Below are 24,826 nucleotides of genomic sequence, written 5' to 3'. Positions count from 1 at the left end.
ATAACTAAATACCAATATTTAGTCTGGCATTCTCCTGTTTCTGCTGCACCACAACAACAACAACAACAGTTTCATAGGTACAGGGCCAGATATTTGTCAAGAGGGGACAGGTGATTACATCGACCCCTGTAATTAACTGGTACATTATTTTACCTACCCTTTAAGAATGAAAGGTAAAGTTAATTTTGGTGAGATTTGAACTCTAAACTTAAAGGGTTATAGTTATAAACACCACAAGGTATTTAGTTCAGTGTTGAGCTCTAATAATAATAATAATAATCCTTTCTACCGTAGGCACAAGGCCTGAAATTCTCTGGGTAGGAGTGAGTTGATTATATCACCCCTAGTCGGTTATATTGACCAACTGGTACCTATTTTATTCACTACGAAAGGATAAAAGGCTACATCAGCCTCAGTAGAATTTGAAATTACAATGCAAAGACAGAGAAAAGGCTGCTAAGCATTTTGTCCAGGGTGCTAACAACTCTGCCAGATTGCTGCCTTATCTATTAATAATAATAATAATGCTTTCTTCTGGAAGCACAAGGTCTTAAATTTGGGGGAAAGGATGAAGTCGATTACATCGACCCCAGTGCATAACTGGTACATATTTAAATGACCCAGAAAGGATGAAAGACAAAGTCGACCCGGAAGAATTTAAACTCACAACAGTGGCAGACAAAATACTGCTAAGCATTTCACCCAGCTTGCTACCATATCTATTAATTAATTAATAAATAAATAATAATAATAATAATAATAATAGAGCATTGATTAGATAAGCCCATGAGTGACAATCTTTTAAGATCTAAAAAATGGTGGAAACATGAATTAAAGAGACTTTGTTGGTCAGGACGTGGACAAAGTGGATTACTCGACTGCCATGTGCCCAAAATAGGTCAAACTGTGTGTGTGTGTGTGTGTGTGTGTGTGCATATCTGTATTAGTCTGATGCTTGGGAAGGTGAGAAAGTCCTTTACATTTCGAGCCTATGCTCTTCAACAGAAAGGACACAAGGAAATAAAGAGAGAGAGAATGAAAAAAGAGAGAGAATGAAAAAACCTTGTGGATTTAGTGGTCAATCGTGCACACACACACACACATACACACACTCATGTATAAAGAAAAGAGTATTCAATACATGTTGTGGACGTTAAATATTTGTATTAACAGTTTGACTTTGATAAGCAATTACTACAAGTTTCACATACACTAAAGTATGTCTGATTACTTGAATTCGATAATAGTGAGTTGTATGGCTGTCACGGGTTCTAAATAAGGAGAAATATCATTGGATGATAATGAAGAAGGCTCTTATTAGTTTGGACGATGTGGTGAAGTATGTAATTTGACAAGGTGCTAATGTCAGACAGCTGCTGGGTGGGCGGCAACTCTGGCACAATAGATACCAGTAATATCTTGCTTTCAGTAGAAATTCCAGCAGCAAAATTTAAAATTTTGGTAGAATTTAAAGAATAGTGTGAAAATAATATAAATTAGTTGTTTGTCCCATTTCGAAAATTTTATTGAAATAATAAAAGCAAGGGAGACCACTGTCTCTTATGACAGTTGCCTCCCATCCAGGCGATACATAGCAGTCTCTACAACATGTAGCAATTATTAAATTATTGGTTCCACCATGCAGCTGAAACTGACCAATAAGAATAAACTTTGCTCTTCGTTTAGTAGCAATTGACCTTATTTAGAAACCCTGGGGCTGTCTTTACTACTCAGGACATTCGAATGATCAAACTTGATTTCGGCATCCCTAACACTAACCCTAACTTTTAGTAGAGCAAGTCTGAATAAAACACTGTGTGAGCGTGTGTGTGTGTGTGTGTGTGTGTGTGTGTGTGTGAGTGTGTGTGTACGCGCATACATGTGCACACATACACACACACGAAAACAAGGTTCTCAGACAAGAACTATTTTATTGAAGGCAATGATTGGATGGCTGAGTAAAAGAGAGAGGGATGAGGGAGAGAACTGGGAGTGAAAGGGTGACAGAAGAGAGATTTATGATGAGGGGAAATTGAGGTTTAGAACAAGAAGTCGATAGAGAAGGGGGGGATAGAGGAAGAGAGACTGATTGGCAGCTACTTACTGGTTGTTGGTAATGAGGTTGAATAGGAAAACAGCATAGGTAAGATAAGGGTGGGGAGGGAGAGACAGGAGGGAGACAAAGAAAGAGTAATGGATGTCAGTAAAAACTGGTAAGGAATTAAGTGGTAGGAGAAAGAGAGAGTAAATAAGAGTAAAAGAGAGAAAGAGAGAGAGAGATGGTGAGCAAAGGCAGCTGATGGTATGGGTGTTAGATATGGACAGACTCAAAACTATATTTCATTACAAAGATGAAATGGTAGAAAAATAGGAGAGAAGGTAATTAATAGGAGAGAGGGCAACGAAGAGAGGGGGTGAAGAACAAATGGAGGTTTAACAAGAACATAATGGGTGAGAGACAAAAATGTTAAAATATATAAACAAATACATGAGCCTGACAAACGTGTGTGTGTGTCTGTGTGTGTGTTTCTGGTAAAGATAACAGGTCAACAGCTACATGTTTACCCCCATCAAAAGTAAATCTCTCAAACTGGGAGCCACGCAAATTTCATGTTGTTTGAGGAAATGATAGAATGAATTAAAATGTAAAAGTTCCTTAGATTTAGTTTTAACGACTAATTTTGAAATCTGAGTTCTTTGTGTAAAAAGTGTCTCTTGTTACAATTAAAACAAACATTTTGCTTCACTTTATTATTTCACTACATTATTTTGTAATTCTTTTTAGTTCACATCCAGTTAAAGATTTGCCTCTCATTAAACTACACACACACACACACACGTATGTACCATATATATATATATATGTGTGTGTATGTGTGTGTATGTGTGTGTGTTTAGAAAAGGTCAACTAAATAGTGCAGAACAATTATTAAGTCAATATTTGGTGACTGATGGAGAAGGGAGAGGAGAAAAAAAAGAGAGAGGCAGATGGGACAGAGAGAGAGAGGGAGGAACAAAGGAGAGAAAAAGAGAGAGAGAGAGAGTTAAATCAAAGAAAGAGGCGGCAACCATTTTAGTAAGTAATTAGTGCAAAACGTTGAATGTCTTGAAACTATTTAATGCTTCTTTCTCTTTCTTTGTATGTCAGTTTAACCAAGACTCAAACATGTCAGAATTCAGTGATCTTTTAATACAACTGCTCACTGTCCCTTCTAAATAACTGAATGGTTTAAGTCACAGTAAGCCATTCATAAAAACTTTGTGGCCCACACAAAACAACAACAGCGTGGCTGTGTGGTAAGAAGCTTGCTTCCCAACCACATGGTTCCAGGTTCAATTCCACTGCATGGTACCTTGAGCAAGTGTCTTCTACTATAGCCTTGGTTGACCAAAGCCTTGTGAGTGGATTTGGTAGATAGAAACTGAAAGATGCCCATCATGTGTAAATATATATTTATGTGTGTGTGTCTTTGTATCTGTGTTTGTTCCCCCCCCCCCACCATTGCTTGTTTATGTCTCCAAAACTTAACAGTTCAGCAAAAGAGACCGATAGAATAAGTGCTGGGCTTACAAAGAATAAAGTCCTTGGGTTGATTTCTTCGACTAAAGGCGGTGCTCCAGCATTGACGCAGTCAAATGACTGAAACGTGTAAAAGAGTGAATTTGTGAACTGCTAAACCATATTTCTAGGGAGACATGCGAAGAAATAAGTGAAAGACAAAGGATACAAAGCGGAACTCTGAGTAGCAGATGATTATGGTTGCCGCCGCTGCCAGCAGCAGCAGATCAACCTGGACCAGTCTGCTAGAACGAACCCCACCAACAATTGAGTGCAAAAGAACAACTCGTGTGAATCTGACAGCCAACACTGTCAGCTGTGATGGTCACCAACAGAACGTCTATAGATGTCCAAGAATAGATTGGCCAGCACCATGTCAGCTATGTGATAATGCACTCAATACAGTAAAAACCAGTGCAGAATAAGGTCACATTCCTCGGGGGGGGGGGTCAAAGGGTTTTTTTAATCTTTTGTTTCAGTTATTACACTGTGGCCATACTGGAGCACTGTCTTGAAGAGATTTCAGTTGAGTGAATCAAACCCAGGATCTTTTTTTTTAAAACCCGGTACTTGTTCTATTGGTCTCTTTGGCTGAACTGCTAAGTTACAAGGGTGTAAACATAGCAATAGCAGTTGTCAAGTGATGGTGGAGACAAACAGACACACACACACACGCAACAGGCATCTTTCAGCTTCCATCTATCAAACCCACTCACAAGTCTTTGGTCAGCCTCCCAAAGCTTTAGCAGAAGACATTTGCACAAGGTGCCATGCAGTGGGACTGAACCCTGAACCATATGGCTGGGAAGCAAGCTACTTACCACTGGATCACACCTATTTATGTGGAGGAAAGGTGCGGGAGGTTCAATCCGGGATCACAACGTTAACATGTGAGGAAAAGATGTGATAGAAATCAATTGGATGAAGTTCACAAAATAATATGTCACGAGGAGTGGGACTGGGGGGGGAGAGTGGTGCAAAAATTCTAACATTTCCAGAAAGACCGTTTGCCGGAAGAGAGAAGAGAGTGAGTTGGATGGTTGACAAAACCAACAAGATATTTCATTTCTAATAGTTTTACATCAGAGCAGTTGAAATACAGTGCTACCTGCAACTGGCTATTTCAAAGATTTACCTCATCTCGTTTCTTTTTTAGCTCTTACACACATCTACCTATTTATATATGCACACACACACACACACACATGCAGAGAGACTGACAGACAGACACTCATACATGAGTTAATTGCAAGCATTCAATTGCAAGCAGCAGTGTTTAATGTCTATTGTTACAGACAACTATTCTCAACTATAAATCTTGCTGTCAATGGATTAACTCTTTCACAGCCTGACTACTGTGAAAGCTGCAGGCAGCACTGTGTCAGGTCTAGCTACTGCTTTCACACACAACCACCTTCATTGTAAATTCTGCCTAAGTAATGGTGGAACACAAATATATAAGAGATAAAAAAAAAAGCATTTTGGATGGGAAGAGAATCAGCAGAAGATGAAATTCTAGCTGCTGCCTGCCTTCTGCTGTGGACTTTCGAAAAAAAAAAAAAAGGTGTTTAAAAACATACAAGAGAAAAGAAAAAAAAATCGTGGTGTAAAATTATCAAAATATTCACAACGAAATACGTTTTACGAAGAAAGAAAGAAGAAAAAAAACTGGGAAATTATTAAAATAAGATAAAAGTAGAAAATATACGAGACAGAAGTGAAATACTTACGCCAATGAACGTGAACGAGAAACCATTTTTGCATGGCACAGAAATGTATGACATGAGCCAAAGTCAGGGTTTTGCCTACTCCTCTTTCACCATCTTAGAGAAACAGTCAGGGAATATTTAACGAGAGTTGGATTTTGTAATTTTATTATCATGCGATAGAGAAAATACGAGATGGTCATAATTGTAGCAACATGTAGGAAATTACTGATTTAACTTTAATAATTTCTCTCATTAGGTACATTATCACAGACACACACATCATCATCATCATCGTTTAATGTCCGTTTTCCGGGGTCTAGGAAGCCAGGAGGCTGCACTGGGCTCCAGTCTGATCTGGCAGTGTTTCTACAGCTGGATACCCTTCCTAACGCCAACCACTCCATGATTGTAGTGGGTGCTTTTTACATGCCACCGGCACAGGTGCCAGGGGAGGCTGGCAGCGGCCACGATCGGTTGGTGCTTTTTACGTGCCACCGGCACAGAAGATAGTCAAGGTGGTGCTGGCATCAGCCACGTTCGGATGCTGCTTTTTACGTGCCACTGGCACAGGTATCGTAACTACAATTTCCATTTGATATTTATTTTGATATTGATGTACTTGACTCAATAGGTCTCCTCAGGAACAGCAGGTCACCCTACGATCCAAGGCAAGCACAGCAGGTCGTTCTGCAATCCAAGGTACTTTGGATGGGCTGGGGCTATGCGAAACTGGTGCAGGAAGCAGCCCGGGTCTTTGCAATCACAGCATATCTCCATCATTTAATATCCATTTTCCATGCTGAAATGGGTTAGATGGTTTGACAGGAGTGGCAATCCAGAGAGCTACGCCAAACCCCATTTGTCTGTATTTGCACAGTTTCTACAGCTGGATTCCCTTCCTAATGCCAACCACTATATGGAGTGTACTGGGTGCTTTTTACATGGTACCAGCACAGGTGTTTTATATGTGGCACCAAAATGATTATAATGAGGAGGAGGAGAATAGTAGATGAACTAATTAAACCAGAGGATTAGTAATTTCTCCAAAGGTAAATTAACTTTGATAAGACAGTTCTATATTTAAGAGATGAGGAATTATTTGCATTATTTACATTTGACAGCTATTTGTCCTCATCTTGTTTGTTGCTAACACAACATTTCGGCTGATATACCCTCCAAGCTTTTATCAGGTGTCTTGGGGAAATTTCGAACCTGGGTTCTCATTCCTAAGGTATTTTTCAATGTTATTATTATTATTATTGTTGTTCAGGTCACTGCCTGGAATCTTGGGGTTAGTAGCACGTGCTCTTAACCACTGTGGTTAAGAGAGCAGGCTACTAACTTCAAGATCCTGAGTCTGATAATAATAATAATAAGAAGAAGAATACAAAATCAAATTCAATGACTGGCATCCGTGCTAGCGGGGTGCAAAGAGCACCATACGAGCGTGATCGTTGACAGAGCAGCTAACCAGCTTCCATGCCAGTGGCACTTAAAAGGCACCATTTGAGTGTGATTGTTACCAGCGTTGCTTTACTGGCACTTGTACCCGTGCTAGTAGCGTGCCAAGAGCACCATCCGAGCGTGATCGTTGCCAGAGTGGCTAACTGGCCTCCGTGCTGGTGGCAGGTAAGAGGCACCATTTGAGCGTGATCGTGGTATGTGCCGGTGGTATGTGTAAAAAGATTCAAGCGAGGTCATTGCCAGTACCGCCTGACTGGCCCCCGTGCCGGCAGCATGTAAAATCACCCACTACACTCTCAGAGTGGTTGGCATTAGGAAGGGCATCCAGCTGTAGAAACTCTGCCAGATCAAGATTGAAGTCTGGTGCAGCCATCTAGTTCACCAGCCCTCAGTCAATCGTCCAACCCATGCTTGCATGGAAAGTGGATGTTAAACGATAATGATGATGAATAATGGGAGCTACATACACTGGAAGCTATGCCAACATTATGGAATAACAACAGAAAAAAGATGGTATAGGCACACACCAGAAAAGGTCACAGAAAACGAGAAAGCAACCATGCTCTGGGATATGCCAATACATACAGAGAAATTAAGGCCAATAGGCCAGATATAGTTGTTAGAGATCATAAAGAAAAAAAAAATGCTTTCTAATTGATGTATCAATGCCAGCAGATGACAATGTGTCTCTAAAAGAAATGGAGAAACTTTCAAAATACAAAGACCAGGAAATAGAGGTAACACGGATGTGGAATCTAAAAACAGAAACAATTCCTATCATAGTAGGTGCATTAGGCATGATAAAAAAATATTCAGACAAATACATAACAAAAACACCAGGACTTACAAACACATATAACATACAGAAAATTGCACTACTAGGCACTGCACACATCCTACGCAGAACACTTTCCATACAATAACCATCAGAGAATCACAACAAATCACAACACATACCCAAGGCACACAGAGCTGCACTCGGTAGTGAAGTGAAAGCACGCTATAAAAATAAAACTACTGAATAATATTAATAATAACAATAATAATAATAATAATAATAATTCTGGAAGGTGCTTGGAAAATAAGAGGTATTACCTTAGTTCACTGGTAGTGAACAGCTGTCACCATAGTACATCGCCAGCATTAGAAGCTGTGCAAAGGCAATAATAACAATAATAACATTGAAAAATACCTTAGGAATGAGAACCCAGGTTTGAAATTTTCCCAAGACACCTGATAAAGGCTGGAGGGTATATCAGCCAAAACGTTGTGTTAACAACAAACAAGATGACGATAAATATCCGTCAAATGTAAATAATGAACTTTGATAAGCTTTTCAACTCAGAACTTTGTGTCATGAAATTCAATACATCAAATGAGTGGATGTTCTTGACTTCAGATTAATACAAGAATTTCGATATATAATGAAAGAAATTGAGGTTGTGCAATGCAGTTTCATCAAAACAAACATTAGGGTATTACAGTTCTGCAATGGAGTGAAGGTATGTTGCTTAGTGCTTAGCGCTTTCAGCTCATGATTGTGAGATTGTGAGGCGGCGAGCTGGCAGAACTGTTAGTACGCCGGACGAAATGCTTAGCAGTATTTCGTCTGCCACTACGTTCTGAGTTCAAATTCTGTCACGGTCAACTTTGCCTTTCATCCTTACGGGGTCGATTAAATAAGTACCAGTTATGCACTGGGGTCGATGTAATCGACGTAATCCATTTGTCTGTCCTCTCGGTGTTTAGCCCCTTGTGGGCAACAAAGTAATAGATTGTGAGTTTACAAGTTCAATTCCTGCTGTTCCAATCCACTCAGCTGGGAATAATGAGTTATATCTTTAATTCAAAGGGGCCAGCTTTGTCACATCCTGTGTCCATATGTCTGTGGAGTACTCAGCCACTTGCATGTTAATTTCACCAGCTGGATGTTCTGTTGATTGGATCAATTGGAACACTTGTTGTAAATGCCTTGGTGGAATTTGAACTCTCAATGTAAAAGAACAGAAATAGCACAAGACATTGTGCCAGAAACTCGGCTGATTCTTCCATTCACTGTCTTTTAGAGAATTGGTTTCTAACCCAAGTACAACACCTCAATTTGGTAGAGAAGAAAAGGTGATTAACCCAAAGCCAGAACATCAATGGCATTGTATGTACCCAGGATAATGAAAGGTAAAGAAGGCCCTAGTGAGATTTGAACACAGAATGTTAAGGATTATTTCTCTGTACCACAAGCCATTTTAACAGCAATCTATTGATTTTGCCAACTCAATGCCCTCCAATAGTATTAATATTGATTTCTAATATAAATATTGATTTCTAAATGTAGTATTTTCACATGGGTATTAATATTAACAGTAACTACACCATCTGTGTTCTCCTGCTGAAGGGAGTCTGACGATGTTAAATATTTAACATTGTAAAAAGTAACGGCCAACTTCACAATGTGTCCTTCAGCTGCAAATAAACCGAAGCAATATTTTGCTGATCCCAAGTGAATTTGTGAACCGCTAAACCATATTTCTAGGGAGGCATGTGAAGAAATAAGTGAAAGACAAAGGATACAAAGCATAAGTCTGAGTACGGGATGGTCGTAATTGGCATTCTTGATGTAGTCAATAATTTCCAAAGCTGGTTGCCTCACCATAATACTAGTCTCACGAAACAGTTGGCACTGAAGGAGAAAAATAAAGAGATAGGAAAAAAAAAGAAAAAAAAAGATTGTAATTATGCATTGAAAAGTGGCAGCAGTGAACATGGGAGAGGGAGGGGGCAGAGGGAGGGAGAGATCAATATTAATCAATAGAAAAGGACAACTAAACAGGGCAACACAACAGACTCAAAATGCCATGTTGTAAGTAGTTTTCTTGTGAAACAAATCAAGGTGTTTTAAAAAGTAAAAGAAAAATTGTACATACACGGTGTGACGTGTACAAAACATGAAGAGAAGATGGTGTTAATTTGAGAGATGAAATAACTATTCTATGGAGTGGCCATGGTTAGGATAACACTGGATCTTAATCTCTTATTTGGGGATGCCGATATTTGAAGGGGTAAGATAGGAACATGTTAATGGAGGTGGGTTAAGCATTTATACCAGGTTCTTAAATAAGGGAACAACACACTCTAGTTGTACATAATTTTACAAAGGACTGGTTGGTCACAACTGGAATGCCTTGTACCATTTGTCTACTTTAGCAGAGCGAAAAACAACACAATTCCTCTTCTCCAGAATATGACTAAAACGAACCATCTAAAGATGGTAATAAGATCTATGTTAATAAAGGACAATCATAGTTATGATGTTGTTGTTGTTGTTGTTGCTGTTGAGCGTAGCGGTCTTTGTCCATGGTGGGAGAAGTCCGAAACGTGGTCCTTTGCTATTCGTAAGAACCACAGAAGAGAAAGCAGGTCAACCCCCGACACTGAGAGCATCAACAGATAGATGAATGCGCATCCAGGCTCAGCGGTTGAGTAGGAAGAAAGAGTGAGAGAAAGTTGGAGTGAAAGAGTACAACAGGGGTCGCCACCACCCCCTGCTGGAGCCTTGTGGAGCTTTTAGGTGTTTTCGCTCAATAAACACACACAACGCCCGGTCTGGGAATCGAAACCGCAATCCTCCGACTGCGATTCCGCTGCCCTAACCATTGGGCTATTGCGCCTCCACTTGTTGCTGCTGCTGTAGGAATGACAAGGAAGGAAGGAGCCAGTAAGGTGTTGACCTTATTCAGGTAAATCAGTCAAGATTTTATAGGCTTTTATTAACAATGAGCTTTATTGTGTCCTCAACTACAAAACTTAACAGGTAATAGAAGAGCAGGTAAGGGAACACACACACACATCATCATTTCTATGTCCCCGTTTCCAGGCTTGCATGCATCACAGAGAATTTGTGGAGACACATTTTTTGCCACCAGATGTCCTCCCTATCACCACCCTTCACTTGCAAACAAGGGAAGGGTAATATTGTGTTCCATGGCTAGACATATTTTCACAGAACATTGGCAGTGAAGGGCAATGCCTGAATGCCAGTGGCACAATCCACATATTCTGTTAAGACAAGGAGACACACACACACACACGATGGGCTTCTTTTAGTTTCTGTCTACTAAGTATATTTATAAGGCTTTTGTAGGCCTGGGGCTTTATTATAAGACTCTATCCAAAAGTAGCATACAGTGGGACTGAACTCAAAGCCATGTACTTGGAAAACTATCTGTCTGTCTGTTTATCTATCTGTCTGTCTATCTCTCCGTCTATCTGTCTATCTATCTATCTGTCTGTCTATATATCTGTCTGTCTATCTGTCTGTCTGTCTGCCTGTCTGTCTGTCTATCTGTCTGTCTGTTTGACTATCTGTCTGTCTATCTGTCTATCTATCTATCTATCTTTCTATCTATCCGCATACATGTGTGTGTGTGTGCGCGTATTCACACACACACACACATATATACAGAGAATAGAGAGAGGGAGACAAAGACAAACACAGAGACAGATAGATAGATAGGTAGATAGATAGACAGATAGATAGATAGGCAACAACAGAGGAGAAAAAGAGGGAGGGAGATTGTAGACACCTCCATCCACAACCACCCGAGGGAAATAAGCAACTTATACAATTGATCTGCACAACATAGCAGCCAAATATCTCTCAACAAACTTGCCTTCATCTTTAAAACGGTGACCATATGTTTGAAGGTGTAAAACTTACACCAACATAAGACTCGAGTTATGACCGAGATGGTCACAGCAAGGAGGCTGGTCATGGGACGAATTTAAACTGTTTAATTAACTAATGTAATAAACTTAAGTCCCGTGTCAGAAGTGTTTACAGTGATGTATTTACAATAATATCACAGCAATCCCAAAAGATACGTCTACAGTAACATAATAGAGTTGAGAGATGATAAGAAATGCTTTTCCCGCTTTTTCCTTCCCTGAGAACAAGCTTTTCATTCACTGACTGCATCAACTTGCCTCCACCACCACCACCATCATCAGTCGCCCACGTCAACTGCACTGGTGTCACCCACATTAACTACACTGTCATCATCCTCTGGACCTGTACAGTTAACCATAAGCCCCTGTCCAAGAGCCTGGCCCCTATTCCTTCAGTAATAATAATAATAATAATGATAAAATAAAAAGAAACCCACCATTCATTCTATTCTCATCTCAATCTCTACTTATACACCTTTCATTTCATAGGATTATTTATTCAATTAATCTCATTGTCCAAATAAGCAGTGTGTGTGTGTGTGTCTGTCTGTGTGTGTGTCTGTGTGTGAGTGAGTGTGTGTGAGCAGTCTCTCTCTCACACACACAGGCAGAGTCATGCCCCATTAATTTCCTGGCTGCCCTCCTCTTACCCCAAAATACCTCACCTGCATCATGGTTTGTTAACTTTTGTCAGCTCAGCTGTCCCTCTACCCTCTGGCTGTTTACCTGGCCTCTCCCTACACACCATTTCACCACCACATTTCTTGCCAGCACCTCCACACCAACCTTCACCACCACCTATGACTCAGTCAAAAGGCTCAAATCCTTAATGAATACATAATTAATACAATACAGGCTAAACAAACACACACAAAGATTAATTAGTTATATATCATAAACATTAAGATTTTCAAATCTAAATTGTACATAACTTATTTATGAACAACCTAAGACAGACAAAAGCGAACAGATATATATATATATATAATATAAATAATATACATATATGCATATATACATACGTATATGTACATACTTATAGCTATACGTGTGTATGTATATATATATATGCATATGTGGGCACAGGATATCACAAAACGAGTACCACAAAATTTATGAAGCACGAGTACATGGAATATGAACTATTTTCTTGAACAATGAAAGACACAAATGGAAAGCAAAACAAACAGCATAAAGAACGACCCTTCATCAGTCGTTGGCTGTTTTTCTACTCTTGTATTTCGAGCATTTGGTTTCCACAGCTGGATGCCCTTCCTTAACATTTTCTTTATTTTGGCACTCAGGCCACTAAGACAGACGGGACACTACAAGGACAGACACATCACCACAGTAGCGACAAAAAACACAAAATGAATGAGTATGAATATTATATAAAAATGAAAGATGAATGGCTACATGGGCCCCACTCCTCATGCAGTACCATCTGAATGTTTGTACACATGGTCACTATCTGTTGTTTTTTTCTTAATTATCGTTTTTTTTTTCAAAAACTTTTTCCTTTTTTTTTCCCCTTAAATAACAAGTAATTAATTTTTTGTCCTTTTAACGTCTCATATACTGCTCAAGTTCTAACAAATCAACCCCTGGTGGCAGCTCATTGAATTCCACCAATGCTCCAGCTGGGTCAATTCTACACCCGCACATGTCTCTAAGTTTCTTATAGGTTTCCCTATCGACCACCATGGCCTTCACACACTCTGGGTACACGTTGTTGGGTAACTTTACCCTTATGATGTGCTTGAACTTGGCCATTTTTCTCTCCACCTCCTTCTTCTTAACACCAACCACTTCACAGAGTGCTCCACTGGCTGTTTTTTATGTGACCAGCACCAATACCAATGCTTTTTACAGGGCACCATGGTTTTAGGATATCATATATTTTGTGTGTGTGTGTGTGTGTGTGTCTTTGTATCTGAGTTTGTGTTCTAGCAGCATTTGACATTCAGTGTTGGTGCGTTTATGTCCCCGGGATCTATTCATTTGACTAAAACTTCAAGGTGGTGGCCCAGGATAGATGCAATCCAATGATGAAGCGAGTAACAGGTAGAAGGTAATGCAAGAAGGGACTCTACAATGGGCTTCCATACAATTTCTCCAGACCAAATTCCATTCAGAAGACTTTAGTCAACCTGTGGGTAGAGAAGAAAACACTGGCACAAAATGTTTTAATTAATGGAATCAAATCAGATTCCAGAGCTGCCAATTGAACTTCCAAAGAATGCTGCCATGGATGTGGCCAAGCTGTAGGTCTATAGAAACTTATAGCTTTGATGTAAAATGGTAAAGAAACCATTATATGCTTAAAGTAAAAGAGTTGTCTTTTTCAGTTTTTTAATAAGTTAGCCAAAAAGAAGGCAGTAAGCTGGCAGAATCGTTAACTCGTCAGGTAAGATGCTTACTGGTGTTTCATCCAACCTTATGTTCTGAGTTCAAATTCAGCCAAAGTCGACTTTGCCTTTCATCCTTTTGGGGTCAATAAGATAAGTACCAATCAAGCAGGGGTTGGGGTTGGCAATGTAATTGGCATATGACTGCCCTCAAAATTGTTGGGCTTGTGCCATGTTCGGCAAAGGAGTTATTGGTGAAGTCCATGACCTTTGCGGGTCAGAATCCAAGACCAGTGAGACTTCAATGTTGAAACTAAAAAGCTATCAATGAATTTCTGGAGGCAAAATGGAAAGCACTGCAGTGTAGGGAAGGAAGTTAGCAGGAGAGCGGTGATGTGGTGGGTGTAGATCACCCAACCATAAGGGCAAAATATTCTCAAACATTCTCAATTGCATTTATCACTGAACCCTTAAAGATTTGAAACTTTGACTAATAACATAATCTATAGCAATCTATCACACACACACATACTTACATACCATCATCATCATCATTTAACAACTGTTCTCCATGATGGTAGGGGTTGGATTGATTGTTTTTATGGGAGCTGGAAAGGCCTGTGAGCTGCACCTGGTCCCAATTGTCTATTTTGGCATGGTTTCTAGGGCTGCATGCTCTTCCTAACACCAACCACTTATCATAGGGTACAGGGTGCTTTATACATGGCACCAGTGTGGGTGCCTTATGTGCAAAACCAGTATGGGTGCTTTGTATATGGCACAAGCGCATGTGCTTTTTTTTCACACACACACACACACACATGTTGAATAGAAAATACTGTTGATATCCTCCTGTCACTGTTGATGGATTCAAGGCTATAACACCTTTGGATTTACTGACTGCAGCCATTTGATTCCGTTGCCATAGCAAATGACTTTGAGAAAGGCATGAATGCCAAAAACTCTCTTTTAATGTCCTCATTTCCTTCATTAACAATTCAGTTATACCAACCTGTGGGCATGAATTAACTAATTTATGACCAGAGCTACTCTGTCTGCCAATTCAGCCGTCTTCTCCCTTTCACCCAATATTTTCATGCAAATCACAAATAGAATACCAAGGTATGAGGAAACAAAGGGAGGTGTACTGAAATTCTTAAGGCTAATTTCAAATCTTAATGGCAGCAATAATGTGTTTGGAGGAGGAGGAGGGGCTGTTGCTGAAAAGATGGTGTAAGGTCATTGAGAATCCTGGTAACCATTTGAAAACTGGGAACTAGAAGGACAATGATGAAGATGCTGAGTTTCAATATGAATGAAGAAAGAACATCTTACCTGTTTCTGATAGACTATGGAAAGACCTTTCGTTTCAAAACACTTTTTCACATCTGCATCAGGGATGGTGTAATAAAGGCCCACATGCTGTTTGGTATGCTTTTCCTGAAAATAATTATAATAATTAAGTCGTGGGGTTGATCCATTCGGTTAAAAATTCAAGGCAGTGCTCCAGCATGGCCACAGTCTAATGACTGAAACAAGTAAAAAAAGAAAGACAGACAGACAGATATATATAACACCTTGCTTGTTTGCTATCACTCTCAATGCCCTCACATACCTAACACAGTCCTTGCCCCTGAGTATCTCCTATATTTCTCTCCATCATTTGCTAGCCACCTCAATCCTACCCACTCACCCAGTCCAAAGCCCTATATCACCCTCACCTGTTCTTGACACTACCCCCAATATCCCTCGAAGCCTCCAACACATCCTTGCCACCATCTCTCTCTTTTTATCACTCTCTTTAGCTTCTTCTCCAACTCACTCTCCTTCTTTTTCCAACTGGAGTATCCATGTATCTACTCTACAGCAGGGCCCCTATTTCTGTTCCTGCTATGCCTTTAATCTCTGAAATGACATAAGGCCACCCTCACCTAATACTATTACCCTGTCCCAGTTGAAGGGATTTTGCCTTGCAAGGTTCTTGGTGACCCTGTTGGTGTTAGTGCCACATAAAAAGCACCCAGTATGCTCTACAAAGTGTTTGGCATTAGGAGGGGCATCCAGCCGTAGGAACCATGCTAAAACAGACATCTGGAACCTGGTGCAGCTTTCTGGCTTGCCAGCTCTGGTCAAACCATCCAACCCATGCCAGCAAGGAAAACAGACATTAAAGGTTGATGATGAGGACACACACACACACACATCTGATCTGGCGATGTTTCTACAGCTGGATGCCCTTCCTAACGCCAACCACTCTCAGAGTGTAGTGGGTGCTTTTTATGTACCACCAACACAGGAGCCAGTTAAGCAGGCCTGGCATCGATCACGTCTGGATAGTGCTTTTTACGTGCCACTGGCATGGAAGCCAGTCAGGGGATATTGGCATCGGTCATGATTGGATGGTACTTTTTACGTGCCACCAGCATGGGAGCCAGTCAGGCGGACCTGGCATCAACCATATTCGGATGATGCATTTTATGTGCCACCAGAATGGGAGCCAGTCAGGGTGCACTGGCCACAGCTATGATCTTGGTTTAATTTGACTCAACAGGTCTTTTCAAGCATATCTTCCCGGTTAAACTTCCTTTGATATTGCAGTACCTTTTATGAGTCCATAGCTTACACTGGGTACATCGTATGGAGTTTCTACCCATGCCTTTTCTACAGGCATGGGTATATATATATATATATATATATATATATACGCGTACACATACACACTCATCATCGTTTAACGTCCGCTTTCCATGCTAGCATGGGCTGGATGACTTGACTGAGGACTGGTGAACCGGATGGCTGCACCAGGCTCCAATCTTGATCTGGCAGAGTTTCTACAGCTGGATGCCCTTCCTAACACCAACTACTCTGAGAGTGTAGTGGGTACTTTTACGTGCCAGTCAGGCGGTTCTGGCAATGGCCACGCTCAAGTGGTTTTTTTACAGGCCACCTGTACAGTAGCCAGTCCAGCAGCACTGGCAATGATCTCGCTCGAATGTTTTTCACGTACCACCAGCACAAGTGCCAGTAAGGCGACGCTGGTAACGATCAGGTTTGAATGGTGCTTTGAATGTGCTATCGGCACAGAAGCCAGTCAGTTGCTCTGGCAGCGATCACGCTTAGATGGTGCTCTTAACGCTCCACTGGCATGGATGCCAGTCATTGAATTCACAAATTTGATTTGATTTCGATTTCACTTGCCTCAACAGGTCTTCGCAAACAGAGTTTATTGTCCAATAAAAGAAAGGTACACATAAGTGGGCTGGTTACACCCCTGGCATAGGCCATGAGGTTATGGTCTTACTTGGCTTGCCGGGTCTTCTCACGCACTGCATATTTCCAAAGGTGTCCGTCACTAGTCATTGCTTCAGTGAGGCCTAATGTTTGAAGGTCGTGCTTCACTACCTCATCATGGGTCTATCTCTACCACAGGTTCCCTCAACCACTAGGGTGTGGCACTTTTTCATACAGCTATCCTCATCCATTCTCGCCATATGACCACACCAGTGCAGTCGTCTCTCTTGCACACTACATCTGATGCTTCTTAGATCCAACTTTTCTCTCAATGCACTTACACTCTGTCATGTATGCACACTGACATTACACATCCAGTGGAGCATACTGGCTTCCTTCCTTGCAAGCTTATGCATGTCCTCAGTAGTCACCGCCCATGTTTCACTGCCATGTAGCATGGTTGTTCATACACATGCATCATATAGTCTACCTTTTACACTGAGCGAGAGGCCCTTTGTCACCAGCAGAGGCAAGAGCTCTCTGAACTTTGCCCAGGCTATTCTTATTCTAGCAGTTACACTTTCAGTGCACCCTCCCCCGCTACTGACTTGGTCACCTAGGTAACGGAAGCTATCAACTACTTCTAGTTTTTCTCCCTGGAATGTGGCAGAAGTTGTTGTCTGCACATTTTCAGTGTTTATCACTCCCGAGCATCTGCCACATGCAAAAACTATCTTCCCAGTTAGACTTCCTTTGATATTACTGCACCCCTTATGTGTCCATAACTTACACTGGGTACATCTTATAGAGTTTCTACCTACGCCTTTTCTACAGATCAAGCAGGGCCATTTACCTGAAAGGATTTGTGGTTTGCCTGCCTTCCTACTTATTAGGACTTTGGTTTTAGCTAGGCCCTTCGATTCTAATCCTTGTTTCCACACCTGAAACTTCTCTAGTTCTGATAGTGACTCAGCAATTAGAGAAAGGTCATCAGCATAGAGGAGCTCCTAGGGGCATCCTGTTTTGAATTCCTCTGTTATTGCCTTGAGGACTATGATAAATAGGAGGGGGCTGAGGACTGAACCTTGGTGGACCCCTACCTCTACACACACACACACACACATATATATATACATATATATACAAACATACATACATACGTGTGTGTGTGAGTGTGCATGTGTTCTTGTATCAGGGCAGTATGGGTTCGTAGTCACAGAATCATGACCACAAATACAAAACAGAATATAAAAGAAAACAACAAAAGACCATTCTTAATGCCATGACTTTCAATATAACAAAAGACATCAACAACAACAACAGGCCTGCATGATTGGGGCTGACAGAATGATAGAGGGGTGAGGGGTTCACTGCACAACAACAATAACAACAATAAAACTGGGGAGGAAATATTAAGACAAAATTAACAAGTTTCTGAAAAAGGAAAATTCACTGAAGCATGTCTGAATAAAGAAAGAAACATGTATATGTATACATGTGTACATATATATGCTTGTGTGTGTGTGTGTGTGCGCGTGCGTGTACACACACACACATGCAATAAGACACATGCATACTCCACCGAGTACTTTTCACTAAAAGTGCTCCACAAATATTCACCAAAGGTGCTTTGGATTATTTGGGGCTATGATCCAAGTCTATAGAGTGAATAAATAAGATGGGAAGAGCTAATGTCTCATAAATTTTATAAATGGAATCTGTGTGGTTTTATCTTTGTAGTAAATCTTCCATTTCAGAATCTGACTCTCATCAGATGGTGTAAAAAGACAGAATCCCTTTGTGACCAGGAGTTAGAACAAGTTGAACATCAGGGCACATAATAGATAAATGTGCCAAAACACAAAAGAAAAAAGCAAAACGAATGCTTTGTACCCAAACAGACAGAACTGTCTTATGAGGGAAAACTGCCACAAAGGAGCGATTCTTCACTTCAGTTCTTAAGAGCTGACAGACTCAGTGCTAAGACATAAATACTCCATAGGGTACAATACTATTAGTCTAAGCAAAGTATTTTCCACCAAAAGTGCTCAACAAATATTTATATAAATTCTTAATTATTTGGAGCTATGACACAAGCCAGTAGAGTGAAAGCTTTGTGTGTGTGTATTCTTTTATTTCTTTAAGTCATTGGACTGCAGCCATGCTGGAGCACTGTCTTTAGTCGAACTAATCGATCCCAGGACTTATTCTTTGTAAGCCTAGTACTTATTCTATCACTCTCTTTTGCTGAACTGCTAAGTTATGGAGACACAAACACACCAACATCAGTTGTCAATCAATGGTGGGGGACAAACACAGACACACAAATATATATATATATAGGGAAAGTTTACGAAAATTTATATATATATATATATCATCATCATCATCATATATATATATATTTGTCCAACCCATGTTAGCAAGGAAAACGGACATTAAACGATGATGATGATGATGATATATAATTTCAAATTAATAATAAAAGGGTAAAATTAATTAATCAAATTTGGCTGAATTTCTGGAGTTTAGAGTCACCTGCAAAAGCTGCTTTTATCATTATTCAATTGTTACCTATGTGTGTGTCAACTGCTTCCCCCCCTCTCTCTCTATCAAGCAGCTGGGCAGGTCGATGGATGAAAAAACAGATATATTTGTGCCTATTCACTTTTGTGACAGCCTAAAAAATAGGCACTGGTATTGTTTATATTAAGTTCCTTTAAGTCTCATAACTGAGCAGGTTGACAAAGATTGATCAAATAAAAAAAACAAACAGAAATAAACACAGTGGGGTGAAATAAATATGACTGAAGAAACTCCTGAAGGCAGTGCCCCAGCTTGGCCTTTCTATATCATTTGGCTTTTCTCTGTCACTTGTTTCAGTCACTGGACTGCAGCCATGATGCCGGGGCAGCATCTTGAATCGTTTATCATGCAAATCAACCGCAGGACTTATCTTTTTAAACTTCGTACTTATGCTTCCAGTCTCCTTTGTTGAAATGCTAAGTTACAGGGGACATAAATGAACCAACACCAGTTGTCAAGTGGTGGTGGTGGGGGGAGGGAAACACAAGGACAAACACACATATAGATGTATACCAGCCCACTTATGTGTACCCTTTCCTTCTTTGGACACTAAACTCTGCTTGCGAAGACCTGTTGGGCAAGTTAAATCAAAATCACATTCGATGACTGGCATCCGTGCTAGCGGGGTGCAAAGAGCACCATACGAGCGTGATCGTTGACAGAGCGGCTAACCAGCTTCCATGCCAGTGGCACATAAAAAGGCACCATTCGAGTATGATCGTTACCAGCGTCGCCTTACTGGCACTTGTGCCCGTGCTAGTAGGGTGCCAAGAACACCATCCAAGCATGATCGTTGCCAGAGCAGCCAACTAGTTTCCGTGCTAGTGGCACGTAAAAGGGCACCATTTGAGCATGATCATTACCAACGTCGCCTTACTGGCATCTGTGCTGGTGGCATTTGTAAAAAGATTTGAGCGAGGTCGTTGCTAGTACTGCCTGATTGGCCCCTGTGCCGGTGGCACGTAAAACGCACCCATTACACTCTCGGAGTGTTTGGCGTTAGGAAGGGCATCCAGCTGTAGAAACTTTGCCAGATCAAGATTGGAGCCTGGTGCAGCCATCTGGTTTGCCATCCCTCAGTCATTTGTCCAACCCATGCTAGCATGGAAAGCAGACGTTAAACAATGATGATGATGATGATGATGATATACATATATATACAACAGGCTTCTCTCAGTTTCCATCTACCAAATCCATTCACAAGGCTTTGGTTGGATCAAAGCTTTAGCTGAAGACACTTGCCCAAGGTGCCATGCAATGGGACCGAACCTGGAACCATGTGGATGGGAAGCTAACTTCTTACCACACAGCCATGCTTACACACACACACACACACATGTAGCAATGACATAAAGTAAACCCCCCACCCCCACCTCCCCTGCCAAAAATGTGTTAAACCATTACTAACTAGTTTTTCTTCCTTTCATAACAATGCCCTCCCTGACACTCCACACACTGTGTATGGCGGCGGCGGCGGCGGCGGTGCCGGCGCACATTGCAGCTCTGGCACTTGTGTGTGTGTGTGTGTGTATGAGTGACAGATCAAATTACCAATGTGTTACTACCCACAAAAGTCTTTCTTTCTTCTCCACTTTTTCTCATCCACCACCGCCACCGCCACCACCACCACCCATGGCTTATAAGTCTGTTTGTTTGTTTGTCCCCATGTCTGCTTTCTACTCCCTCCCCCCCCCCCTATTCTACTACCTACATTTATTACTGAGGCTTTCTTCTCTCCTCTGCTCCAACAGTTTCTGTTCTTTAGTTGTTGACTTAGCTGTACAGTATTATCACCATCACCATTATCACCATCACCATTATCATCATCATCGTTGTCATCATCGTTATTATTATTTATTCTTGCCATTGTTCCCTCTACAGCTCACTCCTCACATACCAGCTGTGCCAAGCAAAGCAGCCAGCTGGCCTTTTTGTAGTTGTTGTTGTTGCTGTTGTTGTCTGTCTTTGTAGCTTCTTTTGTTGTTGTACTTACTGTTGAGTAGGACTAAAAGCTACATACTGCACTGCCTTCCTGCCTGCTCACCAGATTCGCTCTCATATATATATATATACATATATACATATATACACTTTATATATACATATATGCATATATATACATATACATATATATACACATACATATATATACACATATATATATATATAAATATATACATACATATATGTTTATATACATATATATATACATATGTATATATATACATATATACATACGTATATATATACATATATACATACGTATATATACATATACATATATACATACGTATATATACATATACATACATACATATACATACATACACATACATACATACACATATACATACATACACATATACATACATGCACATATACATACATACATACATACATATATATATATGAGAGACACAGGTAATAAGATGGAGAGAGAGAGAGAGCATGCTTATACAAGGTGGAAGTGAGAATCAGGTGAGCAAGTTTGAGGGTTCAATTCCCACCCTACTCTCTCACTGCACCGTTTTACACTTGGGATATATGTCATTATTATCAATATACCTGTACATATGCATATACACATACGTGTGAGATTATATATATCTGTGTGTGTGTGTGTGTCTTTGTAGGTTTTTATATACACGAATCTATATAAGTATTTGTATATAAAAACGTGTTGTGAATGCATATGTACATGCCCATGTGCATTTTATTTAACATGCATGTATACATAAATATATATATATATATATAATATATACATACATATATATATATATATATACATAAATATAATATATATATATATATATATATATATATATATAGACAAATATATATATAATATGTGACAATTATTCGGTTGCCATAATAAAACTCAGAGTTTCGGGTACTGGGGTGGAAGTCTGCTCCGACATCCGAAACTCTGAGTTTTATTATGGCAACCGAATAATTGTCACATATTATATTATAGATAAATTCCTCTATTCACATAATATCGAGGTCTCATTCATTCTTTTTTTTGTCATATATATATATATATATATATATATATATATATAAATGGCTTAGTGGTTAGGGTATTCCACTCACGATTGTAAGGTCGTGAGTTCAATTCTTGGCGACGCGTTGTGTCCTTGAGCAAGACACTTTATTTCATGTTGCTCCAGTCCACTCAGCTGGCAAAAATGAGTTGTACCTGTAATTCCCAAGGGTCAGCCTTGTCACATTCTGGGTGTCACACTGAATCTCCCCGAGAACTACGTTAAAGTGACACGTGTCTGTGGAGTGCTCAGCCACTTCCACGTTAATTGCACAAGCAAGCTGTTCCGTTGATTGTATCAGCTGGGACCCTCGTCGTCGTAACCGACCGAGTGCTCCTAGGGATACAACAAATATTTATATATCCATTACAGTATTTTGAGTTCAACTCCCACTGATCATCATCATCATCATCATAATACATCCACTTCTCATGCTGGCATGGGTTGGATGCGTCTTCATGGTTTCAGTCAGCTGTTCTCAGAGACTGGTGCTCGTGGGTCCCATTTAGGGCCAGTCTCTATGACTTGGTGCTCTCCCCGTCACCAACTGCACCACAGACTTTATTGGATGCAAGACAAGACTAAACGATCCTCTCATTAGGCTGCGGCCATGCTGGGGCACTGCCTTGAAGAACTTTAGTTGAAAGAATCAACCTCGGTATTTGTTTTTGTTTTCAAAGCCTGGTGTCTATTCTATCAATCCCTTCTGCTGAACTGTTAAGTTACAGGAATGTAGACACACCAGCACTAGTAGTGGTGAGGAACAAACACAGCTACAAGGACATAAACACATAGATATATACAGGCTTCTTTCAGTTTCCCCTCAATCATATCCACTTGCAAGGATTTGGTTAGTCCAAGGCTATAGTAGGAGACACTTGCTACACAGTGGGACTGAACCCAGAACTATGTGGTTGGGAAGCAAGCTTCTTACCACACAGCCACACCTGTACCACGTTTTCTACTTGTTTCCCAACCACCACCGCTTTGCAGAGTGCACTGGGTGCAGTTTTCCATGGTGCCAGCAGGACTAAACAAGTTGTTAAGTCCTCAGCAAAACAAGAAGGACCTCCCCCCCCCACTCTACTTTCCATCTGCTTGCTTGCTTGCAAATCACTCCAGGGGGTGATTTGTAATCCCCCCCACAGTTCTGGTGTGACAGCATGGGGGCTGGGGTTTGCTTTGTACACACTGTCAATGTAGAATAGTCACTACCCAGAGACATGCTTGTGAGGAGGGGAACAGGGAGATAGAGAGGTAGAGAAGGGAGGGGTGAGAGAGAGAGAGAGAAAACAATGACAGAAGCCAGAAATGAATTTTTCTCAAGTTTGAAGTATATACCTGTTATATATTGGGGTTGACTTCAATTAATTACACCTCAACAATGTAAATACATTTTCTGCAACATGCAATTCAAATTTAGAGGCAGAGATCCACAAATATTCTTTTCTACTCAAGGCATGAGGCTCAAAATTTTTTTTTGGGGGGGGGGGCAGTCAGTTAGATAAACCTCAGTATGTAACTGGTACTTAATTTATTGACCCTGAAAGGATGAAAAGCAAAGTCGACCTTGGTGGAATTTGAACTCACAATGCACAGACAGACGAAATGCCACTAAGTATTTTGCACGGCATGCTAACAATTCTGCCAGCTTGCCCACCTCAGAGGTCCACAAATATTAAGTGGAAAAGGTGTTCAATTACACTGACACCAATAGTTGACTGGTATTTTAGTTTTATCAACCCTGGAGGGACAAAAGAACCCTTTAGTCAAAACATACAGCTGAAATAAATACTGGGAGGCATTTTGTCCATCCAAAGCCATAATAATAATAATAATAAATGCCTTGATGCAGTACAGGGCAGTGGCTCTCATGGCTTCTGATCTTAACTGATTGGAAGTGTTATCATGTCCATTGTGTCTTGGTATAAAAGATAGGCTACAGCAAATATTCTGCTCAAAATCATAGATTTGCTTGTCAGTTGTTTGACCTCAACCAGTTGAGCATGTCCCTTAGTGGCTGACGATATGTGCATCTCTGATCACGAGCAGAAGTAGTGGGGGAGCATCATAGCCATGTGTTGAGAGGGATTCTTTGGGGTTTGAATAATTTACCTCTGGAAACATGGGTGTTTCGTTTAACATCCTTAAACGACCCTT

The 24,826-nt window shown here is 40.5% G+C and overlaps 1 protein-coding gene across 1 annotated transcript in view; it reads right to left on the bottom strand.

Annotated features, from left to right (window-relative positions):
• The window catches only part of LOC115217848 (28S ribosomal protein S29, mitochondrial-like), a 62,407-nt gene that overhangs the window by 16,283 nt on the left and 21,298 nt on the right, over nucleotides 1-24,826 (bottom strand). The window contains 3 exon segments of the mRNA XM_029787547.2: nucleotides 5,290-5,382; nucleotides 9,301-9,409; nucleotides 15,138-15,242. Of these exon segments, the coding sequence (XP_029643407.1) occupies nucleotides 5,290-5,382; nucleotides 9,301-9,409; nucleotides 15,138-15,242 (307 nt within the window).

The sequence above is a fragment of the Octopus sinensis genome, linkage group LG12 (assembly GCF_006345805.1).
Source record: "Octopus sinensis linkage group LG12, ASM634580v1, whole genome shotgun sequence".
NCBI classification, from domain to species: domain Eukaryota; kingdom Metazoa; phylum Mollusca; class Cephalopoda; order Octopoda; family Octopodidae; genus Octopus; species Octopus sinensis.
Note: the sequence above shows the minus strand (reverse complement) of the source record. Positions and strands in the feature narration are given on the sequence as shown.